This window comes from Erinaceus europaeus, chromosome 10 (assembly GCF_950295315.1).
Source record: "Erinaceus europaeus chromosome 10, mEriEur2.1, whole genome shotgun sequence".
Classification (NCBI taxonomy): domain Eukaryota; kingdom Metazoa; phylum Chordata; class Mammalia; order Eulipotyphla; family Erinaceidae; genus Erinaceus; species Erinaceus europaeus.
In genome coordinates, this window is record NC_080171.1 from 12,926,743 (window position 1) to 12,939,631 (window position 12,889).

The 12,889-nt window shown below is 46.6% G+C and overlaps 1 protein-coding gene across 1 annotated transcript in view; it reads right to left on the reverse strand.

The window, feature by feature from the left end:
* Window positions 1-12,622, reverse strand: part of GALNT12 (polypeptide N-acetylgalactosaminyltransferase 12) — a 49,976-nt gene extending 37,354 nt beyond the window's left edge. The window contains exon 1 of the mRNA XM_060199106.1: window positions 12,214-12,622. Within this exon, the coding sequence (XP_060055089.1) occupies window positions 12,214-12,569 (356 nt within the window). The 5' untranslated portion in view covers window positions 12,570-12,622. The remainder of the gene's footprint in view (window positions 1-12,213) is intronic.
* Window positions 12,623-12,889: the final 267 nt, after the last annotated feature.

Here is a 12,889-nt window from a genome sequence, read left to right on the forward strand (position 1 = left end):
TACCATGATGCCAACCGGACTTCCCTGGACAGACGACCCTACCAATGTGCCCTGGAGCCCCACCTCCCCAGAGCCCTGCCCCACTAGGGAAAGAGAATCACAGGCTGGGAGTATGGATCCACCTGCCAATGCCCATGTTCAGCGGGGAAGCAATTACAGAAGCCAGACCTTCCTTCCACCTTCTGCATCCCACAATGACCTTGGGTCCATACTCCCAGAGGGATAGAGTAGGAAAGCTATCAGGGGAGGGGATGGGATACGGAGCTCTGGTGGTGGGAATTGTGTGGAATTGTACACCTCTTATCCTATAGTCTTGTCAATATTTCCATTTTATAAATAAAAAATTTTTAAAAATAAATAAAGAAGGAAAAAATGGTCTCAGGGGTCGGGCGGTAGCGCAGCGGGTTAAGCGCACATGGCGCAAAGCACAAGGACTGGCGTAAGGATCCCGGTTCGAGCCCCCAGCTCCCCACCGACGGGGGGGGGGGGGTCACCTCCAAGCACTGAAGCAAGTATGCAGGTGTCTATCTTTCTCTCCACTAGTCTCCCCTCCCCTCTGTTGATTTCTCTCTGTCCTATCCACAACAGCATCAATGGCAACAATAACAGCAATGACAACAAGGGCAACAAAATGGGAAAAATGGCCTCCAGGAGCAGTGGATTCGTAGTGCAGGCACCGAGCCCAGCAATAACCCTGGAGGCAAAAAAAAAAAAAAAAGGAAGGTTCCAATGGAGGGGATGGGACATGGAACTGTGGTGGTGGGAATTGTACCTCTCTTATCCTAAAAGCTTGCTGATCATTATTAAATCACTAATAATATATATTTTTAAAACTCTGGATACTGGGAGATAGCTTGCCCAGTAGAGGGTGCGCCTTACCACCCAAGAAGCCCTGGGTTGAAGTCCCATCGCAGCCCCAGCGCACCAGTAAGAACCCCACAGCAGCACAGGAAGCTCCATGAGCAGTGGAGCAGGGCTGCAGTGGTGCCTCTCCCTACTCCTGTCCCTCTTTCCTCTCGGTTATAACAGGAAAAAAAAAATTAAGTCAATACTTTAGTTTCAAACTAACTGAAATGGTCCGATGAGTAAAGTATAGTCTCCAAAACTAAGATTTATTCAAGTTGAAGAATTATCCTTTGGTCGGATAGCACCTCTTACATTTTGGGATCAAGCATTATGCTAATAATGATGAACAGAAATAGGAAGGCAAAAACACACAAAACCTGCTTAAGCACAGAAAAATTGTGACCATACACCAACTCCTCTCTTGGTGCCCTCACTGTTCTATGAAAACTAACGTCCTATCAGTGTCGCTCTAGACTGTGTACAAAGGACCTCTATTTTCTTCTCCTTGAATCACAAGAATAACTGGGCAACAATTTGGCAGAACTCTGAAAAATGTCCAAATTTTTTAAATGATCTCATGAATTTCATATCAACATTTCTAAGAATTTCTTACCTAAGAGAATCATCAAAGAAAATCTGAGGGTGGGGAAAGGGTGAGGGGAGGGCGGTAGCGCAGCAAGTTAAGCACATGTGGCCGGCATAAGGATCACGGTTCCCCCAGCTCCCCACTTGCAGGGGAGTCACTTCACAGGTGGTGAAGCAGGTCTGCAGGCATCTGTCTTTCTCTTCCCCTCTCTGTCTTCCCCTCCTCTCTCCATCTCTCTCTGTCCTATCCAATAAAAAAAAAAAATGAAAAAAATTAGCTGATTGGCTGCCAGGAGCAGTGGATTCCTAGTGCAGGCACAAGCCCCAGCGATAAACCTGGAGGCAAAAAAAAAAAAAAAAAGTTCTGGTGTTAGGAATTATGTGGGATTATACCCCTTATCCTATGGTCTTGTCAATATCTCCATTTTATAAATTAAAAAATTAAAGAAAAAATAAAAGAAATCTGAAGGTTAGTCACAAATATTTCTTTTTAAATATGTTATTTATTTATTTATTTATTATTGAGTAGAGACAGAGAAATTGAGAGATCAAACAGACAGACCTGCAGCCCTGTTTCACCACTTGTGAAGCTTTCCCCCTGCAGGTGGGGACCAGGGGCTTGAACCCAGATCCTTATGCACTGTAACCTGTGCGCTTAACCAGGTGCACCACCACCTGACCTCTACAGATGTTTTTCCTTTAACATTATAAGAGTAAAAAAAGAAGCTGTAAATTATTTCAATAGTGCAGAAGAAATAAGTATTTTAAAACAGCAGGAGTACATGCAGAACTGTATACAAGGCCAGCCCAAACCATATCTTCAGAGAAGGCAGAAAGGTGAAAGGCCGTAGCCACACTATAAGGTCAAATCCAAAAGGCCTCGTACAAAGCTATAAACAGCCCTAGACCCACTCTGTAAATAACAATGTGTTGTGTGTACATGCTCACATTATATAACAACAAACAACAGAAAGAAACATGCCAAAAATGTTAACAATGGTGATCTCTTTATAGACACAAGGAAAGATTACTTTTTAAAACATTTTAGGAGTGATTTAATAATGATCAACAGGATTGTAAGATAACAGGGGTACAATTCCACACAGTTCCCACCACCAGAGTTCTGTGTCCCATTCCCTCCATTGGAAGCTTCCCTCTTCTTTATCCCCCTGGGAATATGGACCAACACTGAAAAATTACTTTTAAAAAGCCTGATGGTATTTCTTTAGCTTTCCATAGCAAATGACTTCACTGAGCAATCATTTCAGATATGCCCTTCCCTTTTGTTTTCTTGCCGTGGTGGTTTCTGCCTTTTTCTTGGAAATTTTCCTTAAAGGCGGTCTCCTTTATAGAGTTCAATATCTCCTTTCAGCATGTCTGCCAGTCTGCCTCCAGGAACAATATTTCCCCTTTGCACATCTCAGTGAGAACTTGCTTTGGGAACAAAATGAAGCTCCAAAGTAAATTTACTGTTAAGACAGAGGAAACCTTTCCTTTATTCATTCTCCTTCCATTTTCCGTGCGAGGGTGTGCAAGTGAGTGAGTGAGTGCGTGCGTGCGTGAGTGTCTGAGGGAGGGGGAAGAGGGGAGAGGCCAGTGCACACATGCAGTCTCACCACTCTGGGCCGAATTTTTTTTTTTTTTTTTTTCGAGAGACACCTCAGACAGAAAGAGAGGAGGGCAGGATGTGGCTCACATGTCTGGCTAAGCTCATGTTACCTGTATAACGACTTGGGTTCAAGCCCTCACTCCCCATCAGCAAGGGAGAAGCTTCATGAACAGTGACGCAATTACAGCAGGGTTCTTTCTCTTCCCTTTCTTTTCATATAAATTTCTTTTTTTTAATTTCTCTTATATTTGCTGGGTACAGACAGCCAGAAATCGAGAGGGAAGGGGGTGATAGAGACGGAGAGACAGGGAGATACCTGCAACATTGCTTCACCACTTGCAAAGCAGATGGTGGGGACCAGGGGCTCAAACCTGGGTTGTTGCATGTTGTAATATGTGTGCTCAACCAGGCACGCCACCACCCAGCCCCTTTCTTTCCCTATCTCTTCCCTCTCGGTTTCTCTCTGTCCTATCAAATAAACCCTGCACCACAGTTTCCCTCACAGCTGTTGTATCCCCGTGAGGTACGCAGGGCTCAAATCTGGATGGAACGCACGGCAAAGCAGGCCCCTCCCAGGTGAACCGTCTCAGTGGTTCTCAATTTCTGTTTCTTTTCTTTTTCCTTTTTTTTTTTTTTTGCCTCTAGGGTTATTGCTGGGGCTCAGTGCCTAAATGAGGAACCCACTGCTCCTGGAGGCTATTTTTTTCCCCTTTTGTTGCCCTTGTTGTTTATCCTTATTGTAGTTATTATTGTTGTTGTTGATGATGTCGTTGTTAGATAGGACAGAGAAATGGAGAGAGGAGGGGAAGACAGAGAGGGGGAGAGAAAGACAGACACCTGCAGACGTGCTTCACCACCTGTGAAGCGACCCCCCAGTAAGGTGGGGAGCCGGGGGCTCAAACCTGGATCCTTACTCCGGTCCTTGAGCTTTGTGCCATGTGCACTTAACCCGCTGTGCTACTGGCCAGCCCCCCCCCCCCATTTTCTTTTTCTTCAATGAAAGAGATGGAACAGAGCACTGAGGGAGGGAGCTCCAGTTTTCATAACATTTTAATAGGCTTGTCTTTCTTTTTAATGCAATGCTCAGGCCCTGTGGCCAGGAATATGGTTCAGTGGGTAAGGCACAGGACTAGCACCCATGAGGCCCTGCGTTTGGCCCACAATACTGTATACCTAAGTCTGTCCCAGGAAATTTAAAAAAAAAAAAACTTAAAAAATATTATCTAGCCCATTTTTCTGGGATGGAAGTCAATATATTTTCTTTTATACTTAAGTCAGTTTACACTGTGGTTTCAGTCATTTTTAGCCAAAAGAGCGCCAATAAAGAAGACAGTTTATTTTTTTCATTTTTTAAAAATTATTTTCTTTATTTATTGGATATAGACAGCCAGAAATTAAGAGGGAAGGTGATAGAGAGGGAGAGAAACTGAGACACCTGCAGCAGTGCTTCACCACCTGTGAAGCTTTCCCCCTATAGGTGGGGGAGCCAGGGGGCTTGAACCTGGGTCCTTGTGCACTGTAACATGTGCGCTCAACCAGGTGCACCACCACCCAGCCCCGACAGTTATTTTTAAATGAGTATACTTTCATTTCTGACTACTAGCAGGCTAAAATGTTTGGAGAAATCTTTCTATTTTAGAGTACCCCCCCATATTGATTTTTTTTAATTTTTTTAAGTATTTAAATGTGTAATTCAGCTCACAGAAAACCTTAAAAGTCCTCCTAGTGCAGGAACAAGAAAATATGAATCTGGGGCCGGGTGGTGACACACCTGGTTGAGCGCACATGTTATAAAGCACAAGGGCCTCGGTTCCAGCCCCCAGACCTCATCTGCAGGGGGAAAGCTTTGCAAGTGGGAAAGCAGGGCTGCAGGTGTCTCTCTGTCTTGCTCCCTCTCTATCACCCCATTCACTCTCCATTTCTGGTTGTCTCTATCCAATAAACAAAGATTTTAAAAACTATATATATGGTAATGTGGATCTAGGGAGCTTGAGTAGTGGCACACCAAGCTAAGCGCACAAAGTACTAAGCTCAAGAACCCACCCAAGGACCTGGGTTTGGGACCCAAGATTGAGCCCTGGCTCCCCACCTGCATCAGAGACACTTCATAAGCAGTGAAGTCAGCCTGCAGGTGTCTGTCTTTCTCTCTCCCTCTCTATCTCCCCTTCCCCTCTCAATTTCTCTCTGTCTTATCCAATAAAAATGTGTGTGTGTCGGGGAAATAGCTGCCAGGAGCAGTGGATTTGTAGTATGATAAGAGGCAAAAATAATAATAATTATTATTATAAAATAAAATAAACACATATATATGAGTTACTAAGTTCTAATGTAAGTGTCTTCTATGATATTGCATTATATAGCTGATATGCAGTGCTTTATACAACACATAAAATAAGGACACTTGAAATACTTACATAAATAAAAGGGATCCTCAAGTGAGTAACATGAAAAGAGAAAAGAATGTCAGGCAAGTGTAACTTTCCAACCAAGACTTCTCACCGCAATGGTGCAAGCCCGCCTGGGAACAATGGGGTATTATGTTCAAATTCCAGGTTACTGACCTCAAATACACTCTACAAAACTATCTTTTGCAAACATGAATTAATCTTTTTTTTTCAGATAAGCCAAACAAAGAGTTTACACTAATAATTGTCTCTGTAATGATCAACATATGACATTGTTCAGGGAAAAAGGCAACCAGAAATATTTCTGAGAGTCAGAGAAAAAGTTAGCCAGGGGGAGTCCGGCAGTAGCCCAGCGGGTTAAGCACACGTGGCGTGAAGCGCAAGGACCTGCGTAAGGATCCAGGTTCAAGCCCCCGGCTCCCCACCTGTAGAGGAGTTGCTTCACAAGCGGTGAAGCAAGTCTGCAGGTGTCTATCTTTCTCTCCCCCTCTCTGTCTTCCCCTCCTCTCTCCATTTCTCTCTGTCCTGTCCAACTACAACGACATCGATGACAACAACAATAATAACTACAACAACAATAAAAAACAAGGGCAACAAAAGGGAAAATAAATATTTTAAATAATTAAAAAAAAAGAAAAAGTTAGCCAGGAAAGAGTGATTGGCAAAGAAAAAAGTACACCTGTCAATAGGCATAAACAAAGTATGTTTGGTTTATAAAAACAAGACATATGGGGGGGCAGGAGGTAGCACACTGGGTTAAGTGCACATAGTGCACTTAAGGACAGGATTAAGGATCTAGGCTCGAGCCCCCGGCTCCCCACTTGCAGGGGAGTCGCTTTACAAGCAGTGAAGCAGGTCTGCAGGTGTCTGTCTTTCCCTCGCTCTGTCTTCCCCTCCTCTTTCAATTTCTCTCTGTCCTATCCAACAACAGCAGCAGCAACAATAACAATGGAAAATATGGCCTCTGGGAACACTGGATTCTTACTGCTGGCACTGAGCACCAGAGACAACCCTGGAGGCAAAAAAAAAAAAAAAACTGGCATGCAAATTGAGGAGTAAGAGGAGCAGTGTTACTGTCTGGGGGTTCTTGATTTTGTTTTTTGCATCTTGGAGCTTCTTGGTTTTGTTCTTTTCCAGGACCTTGCTCATGTAGGACACAACCAAGCAGCCTCACCAGTTCACGTTTTCATTCTTTATTTTTCTGCAAGAGAATGAAGTGAGGAAGGAACAAAGAGCAAAGAAAGATACCACAGTATCACTCCATCATCCATAGAGCTCCCCGGTGCTGTCCGTGCTGTCCCCATGCTCTCCACCAGTGAGTTATCTCCCCTCTCAGCATTAAGGCATCTAGGGTCCGTCTTACCTTACTGATTAACTTTAGACTTTGTGAAGTTAAATATAGACTTTCAAGTTTACCACTAAAGGTAACTGCAAATCAGTAGAAGGAAAACAACGTGATTGAAAAAGGGAGGGAGGGTGCAGCTGGTTAAGCACACAAGGCACAAAGCACAAGGACAGGCATAAAGTTCCAGACCCCGGCTCCCCACCTGCAGAGGAGTCGCTTCACAGGTGGTGAAGCAGGTCTGCAGGTGTCTGTCTTTCTCCCCACCTCTCTGTTTTCCCCTCCTCTCTCCATTTCTCCCTGCCCCGTCCAACAAAAACATCAATAACAACAATAATAATAACCACAACAATGATTGTTGTTTTCGATGGGTTATGTTGTTTTCGCCGGGCTGGCTTCACGGGCAGGTAACAGATGACCAGGGACTCATAGTTGAGCTGTAGGCAGTATCTCTTTATTCATGCAGGACGCAGCACAATCTAAGCTGAGCTGAGCTAAACTAAAGGTAAAGTACTCTAAAACTCACAATGCTGTCTTTATATATACTTCCCAAGTAGGGTGGAAACAGGATGTGACATAGAGAGGGTGGAGAGAAAAGTGACTGGTGAAAATCAGGGTGTGACAAAGAAGGGATCAGGGTGTGACAAGGAGGGGGTGGAGCAGGCGAGAATCCTATCACTGAACCACAAATGCCCTGGAGGGAGGTGGAACTTGTTAACAGTGGTTATGTAAATAGAATAGTGTTAAGCAGGGGGGATTTAAACCAAATGAAACAGAAGGGGTCTCATGCATACCAACAAATGATAAAACAACAAGGGCAACAAAAGGGAAAAAAGTAGCCTCCAGGAGCAGTGGATTCATGGTGCAGGCACCGAGCCCAGCAATAACCCTGGAGGCAAAAGGGGGAGGTAGGGAGAGGGGGCCAGGCAGTGTCACACTCAGGTATGTACACATATCACCATGCTTAAGGATCTGGGTTCAAGCCCCTGGCTCCCCACCTGCAAGGAGGTCACTTCACAAGCAGTGAAGCAGGTCTGCAGGTGTCTGTCTTTCATTCTTGCTCTTTATCTCCCCTTCCCTCTCAATTTCTTGCTGTCCTGTCAAGTAAAAATAAAGGAGAAAAAAAGAAAGGAGAGACAGGCTGGGAGTATGGATCAAACTGACAATGCTCATGTTCAGCAGGGAAGCAATTACAGAAGCCAGACCTCCCACCTTCTGCATCCCACAATGACCCTGGGTCCATACACCCAGAGGATTAAAGAATAGGAAAGCTATCAGGGGAGGGGATGGGATATGGAGTTCTGGTGGTGGGAATTGTGTGGAGTTGTACCCCTCTTATCCTATGGTCTTTTCAGTGTTCCCATTTTATAAATAAAAACTTAGAAAAAAAAAAAAAAAGAAAGAAGAAAGAAAAAGTGGCCAACAGGAGCTGTGGATTCGCAGTGCAGACACCGAGTCCCAGTGATAACCCTGGAAGCAAACAAAGAAAAAAGAGAGAAGGAAAGAAAGGAACAAAGAAAGAGAAAAGGAAAGGAAGAAAGAAAGAAAGAAAGAGAAAAAAGGAAAGAGAGAAAGAGGGAGAGAAGGTTACTCTATTAACTCAAAAAACAGTGAGAAAAAAGTGTGGAGAACCACAAAGACAGAGGTGTACCACTGGGTTACGTGCACACTGGGGTAAGTGCATACAGCCTGAAGCACGGGACCCAGCAAGGATCTGGGTTCCAGCCACAAGCGATGAAGCAGGTCTGCAGGTGTCTATCTTTCTCTCCCCCTCTCTACTTTCTTTCTGTCTTATCCAAGAAAATAAATAAATACATAAATAATTTTTTTAAAAATGGCCACAGGAGCAGTGGATTCATAGTGCAACAACCCTGCAATTTGCAATTATTGCCCCAACAATCACCCTGGAGACAAATAAATAAATAAAGGCATACCAAGTACAAAGCACAAACTGAGATGATAGAATCAAACCCTAGAGTATTAACAAGCATGATAACTCTAAACAGGCACAGCTACTTAATCAGTCTGGATTATTTTATTTATTTCTATTTAGTACGCAAACAGAATGCGAGTTAAGAGACACACCTTAACCATAAGGGCCCAAAATGAGTGAAAACAAAGGGATGGACAAAGGTTTCCAAAATTACTAACCCAAACTGAATTATCTCCTAGAGTTTCAAACTAATCATTAATGGAAGGATACCATTTGGAGTCCCACAAAATGGGGCTGATAGGAATTACAAACTACCCTCCAGTTTACAACCTTTTCCTGGAAGCAAAAGAAACATAGCCAATGTCCACACCATATGTGATGTGTTTCCAAAGACAGTGCTGTGAGAATGACAAGCAAGCCGCCATTGCACAAAAGGGGAACTGCCAGGCAGCGAGGCTCAAAGAGACGGCAATTGTGAAGAAGTTCTGCAAGCCCGAAAGTATAGAGACTCCGTACAGGGAGTCCTTGTCATCATCATCCTCTTCCTGGAATCAGTGCTATGACTGTCGGGCAGCCCCCCTGCTCCATCCTCCATTGCTGACACTATGGCCGATTTACATAATCTTCGTTTTGCCTGATCTATCTTCTTTCTACCTCCAGACCCGCCCTGCCTTCAGGGTATTAATTAATCCCACCGGTTAAAACCTTCGCAACAGTTGCTAAGGGAGTTTCTACCATTAGCCCCCTCTTTCCTTTTCTCTATCCCTTTTCCTAGCCATTTCCTTTTCCGTCTTGCCACTTCCGGTTTCTAAGATATAAAAGCGTTGTCTCTGATCAATAAAGGCACACTGCGTTCCAGCTCCACCATGAGTTCCTGGTATCTCTCCTGCATGGCTGAGTAAGCAGCAGCTCAGGTTGGCTCCGGTGGAGTTCTCTCCAACCCAGAGAGCATGTGCCTGGGAAGAAACACCCTCATGCTAGCCCAGCAATAACAACTAGCAACAAAGGTGTGCCCACTACCAGCAGCACAAAGGAATCCATGCATGATGGAGTCTCTTCCCTTTGGTCACTCTCTCTCTCTCTCCACCTCTCCCTCTCTCCCAGCCTCTCCCTCTCTCCTATTGTTATCTAGCTTACTAAGGATATAAGTACCCACACAAAGATCTGGGTTTAAGCCCCCAATTCCCCACCTGCAAGGGGACACTTCACAAGCAGTGAGGCGGGTCTGCAGATGTCTGTCTGTCTGTCTGTCTCTCTCTACCTATCTACCTATCTATCTTCTCTCCCCTCTCAATTTATCTCTGTCCCATCCAATAAAATGGAACAAAAGGCTGCCAGGAGCAGTGAATTTTAGTGCCAGCACCTCTCTTTCTCCCCTCCCTTGTCAATTTCTATCTCTATTCAATAAATAAATAATTTTTTTTAAAAAAGGACACATAATTGGTGGCCAAGGAGATAACTCAACAGTCAGAGAACAGGCCTTGCATGGGTGAAGCCCCCCAGGCTCATTTCTATACATTGTGAAGCAGTGTTTCAGTCCTTCTCTTTCTCCTAAAATAAATAAACCTTTTATTTAAGTGGCTGAGGGAATCAGCTCAATGATTAGAACTTCAGATTTTCATGCCTGAGGTTCTGGGTTTGATTCCCAATACTGCATGTAACAGAATAATGTAAACTAGCACATTTTCTCTCTCTCTCTCTCTCTCTCTCTTTGTCTCATGTGAAAATCTGTCTCTTCCTCTTTCTCTTTAATAAATAATTTTGTTTAAAAGAATCGCTTCTACTCAAAAGGGAGGAGGACACAGAACTGAATTCTGGGTCAGCTCTCTTCTAGGTCTGCTTGTTACAGGTGGACATAGCCTTTCCTCCCTGGTCAGACCAGGTTTTCCCTCCTGAAATATCCAGAGACCCTAACCACACCTCTTACACTCCCAAGGGATCACTCCCACCCCCATCTCCCAACCACCATCTCCACCCCATTGATCCCCACTGCCCCAGAACAACGAACTCATAATCTGCCATTCTGGTTTCTCCGGCTAAGTCTCAAGAACCTGGTTAGGGCCTTACTCCAGGAGGAAGTATAATTACAACAGTTTTCATGAAAGGGCTTGGCCCTACTGGCCACACAGATGCCCCAAGGTCTGCCAGAGCTGAAAGCAACAGACAAACCAAGCTCACCTCTCTCCACAGGGAGGGAAAAAATAACCCAAGAGGCCTTGCTTCAGGAATTAAAAGCAGGCAGCATTCACATTCCTTATCGTGCTGAGTTGGGATTAATTTCCCAGTGTCAATGCAACGGCACAATCTATAAGCAAATCCTGATAGGGCACCGGGCAATTGTGTCACCATGGAGACAGGATAACACCAGCCCCACAGGTCATCTGCTGTGTTTCAATTATATTAACAACCTGGGACAATAAAGGAAGCTGAAACCCGGAAGAGAAAGACTTTATGCCTATATATATATATATATTTTGGCAGGACTCTCAGAAGTAACCTCCTGAGCATGTTACTGGCAACAGGGGAGGCCAGAAAAACGATTAACTGAGTACACAGTGTGCGACCAGATGTTAAGGTGCCTTATTAATGAGTTCGTAGGTGTATATTTCTAGTGACTCCCTACTTTGCAAACAAGGAAGCGGAGGTCCGGTAAAGATGGAAATCTTGCCCAAGATGGCAGAGCAGATGAACCCAAAAGCCAACACCGGATCACACATGGAGTGACTGGAATCCTGGGTGTGACCTGAAAGCTTCCCCTAAAGCAGCCTGTGGTTTCCAAGAGATGAGCATGCCTTCAGATATTTGACCCAAGAGAGAGAAAAATGGGGGGGGGGTGTCTTTCTCCAGCTGGTTCTCTGTTCACCTGGCAGAGGGCACAGCCTTCCCAGCCATAGCCCAGATAGGAACTAGGCCTTTGACCACAGCACCACAGGTTGGGTGCTGCACCACCCACGGGAGCGAGCCGGGCTGGACTGCAACCAAGAGCCCTTCCACACTCTTTGTCGCTCCAGCCTTCCAGGACAGAAGGAAGAATGCCTGCCTCGGCCTTCCAGCCACCTTCTGCCCCACCTGCTAGCTGCACCCTTCCCTTCTGATTCATTCATGGGCGCGGGCACGCACCGAGGAAAAAAAATGAATGGGGCGCGTCACCAACCTCAGGAATCCTTAGGACAACAGAGTAGTTCTAGATTGAAGGTGCGGTGGGACCTAGGTGGGACCTCAAACCTGTTGAGTCCTGACCCACTTTACAGACCTAAAGACAGCCCTCTGGACAGGGAGGAAGGTCAAGAGACCGCTCAGTACCAGATGCTGGCGTTTGCCAAGATTTTTCTATTTTCGTTCTTTGAAACTTCCCTGCACCCCTCCCGCCCCATTGCGCGCCCACTACCGAGAGGGACGCGACCCCAGCGCCACCCACCAATGCACAGGGGAAAAAACTGAGGCTCCGACCTGTTGCACCCCCCTCGTCCCCCAGCTCCATGTGCGGACTCACAGCGGGTTCCAGCGCTCCGGCAGGCGGCGGTGCAGCGAGATGCGGTCGCTAAGGTAGATGTTGATCTGGTGCAGCCGCACGCTCTCCTCCTGCAGCCGCAGCTCCTCGCCCTCCAGCTGCAGCCGCACCGCCTGGCCCCGCGCGCCCAGGGCGTGATCGGGCACTGGAGGCCGGGGCAGGACTGGGTCGAGACGCCCCGGGCGCGGGGGAGCGGGCTTGGCCGCCCCGGCCCGGCGCCGTGCGCGCAGCTCGGAGCCCAGTCCCGCCAGCGCCAGCAGCGCCAGCGCGGTCAGTAGCGGGCCCCGGCCGCGCCGCAGAGCCCGCGGGCAGCGCCGCCACCCCGCGCAGCCCGACATGCGCGCACCAGCTGCGGCCAGCGGTTCGCACGCCCTAGGCGGCGGCGCAGAAGGAGCCCCGGATCCCGGAACCGCAGGCTGCCGCCCCGCCCCCCGGCCCGCCCCACCTGTGCACCGCCCCCTTCCCGCCCTCCAGAGAGGCTCCTGGTCTCTTCCCGGGTCCCCAAGGGGTCTTGGTGAAACTTGAACATTCCTCCGGCCTGGAGTGCACTGCCTGCCGAAAAGGTCAGGGCCATGAGCCCTTAGCTCGGTGTTTGGGGACTTGGAAGCGCTTAGAAAATAGTGGCTGAGTGCACCCTCTAACAAATCACCCTGTGACC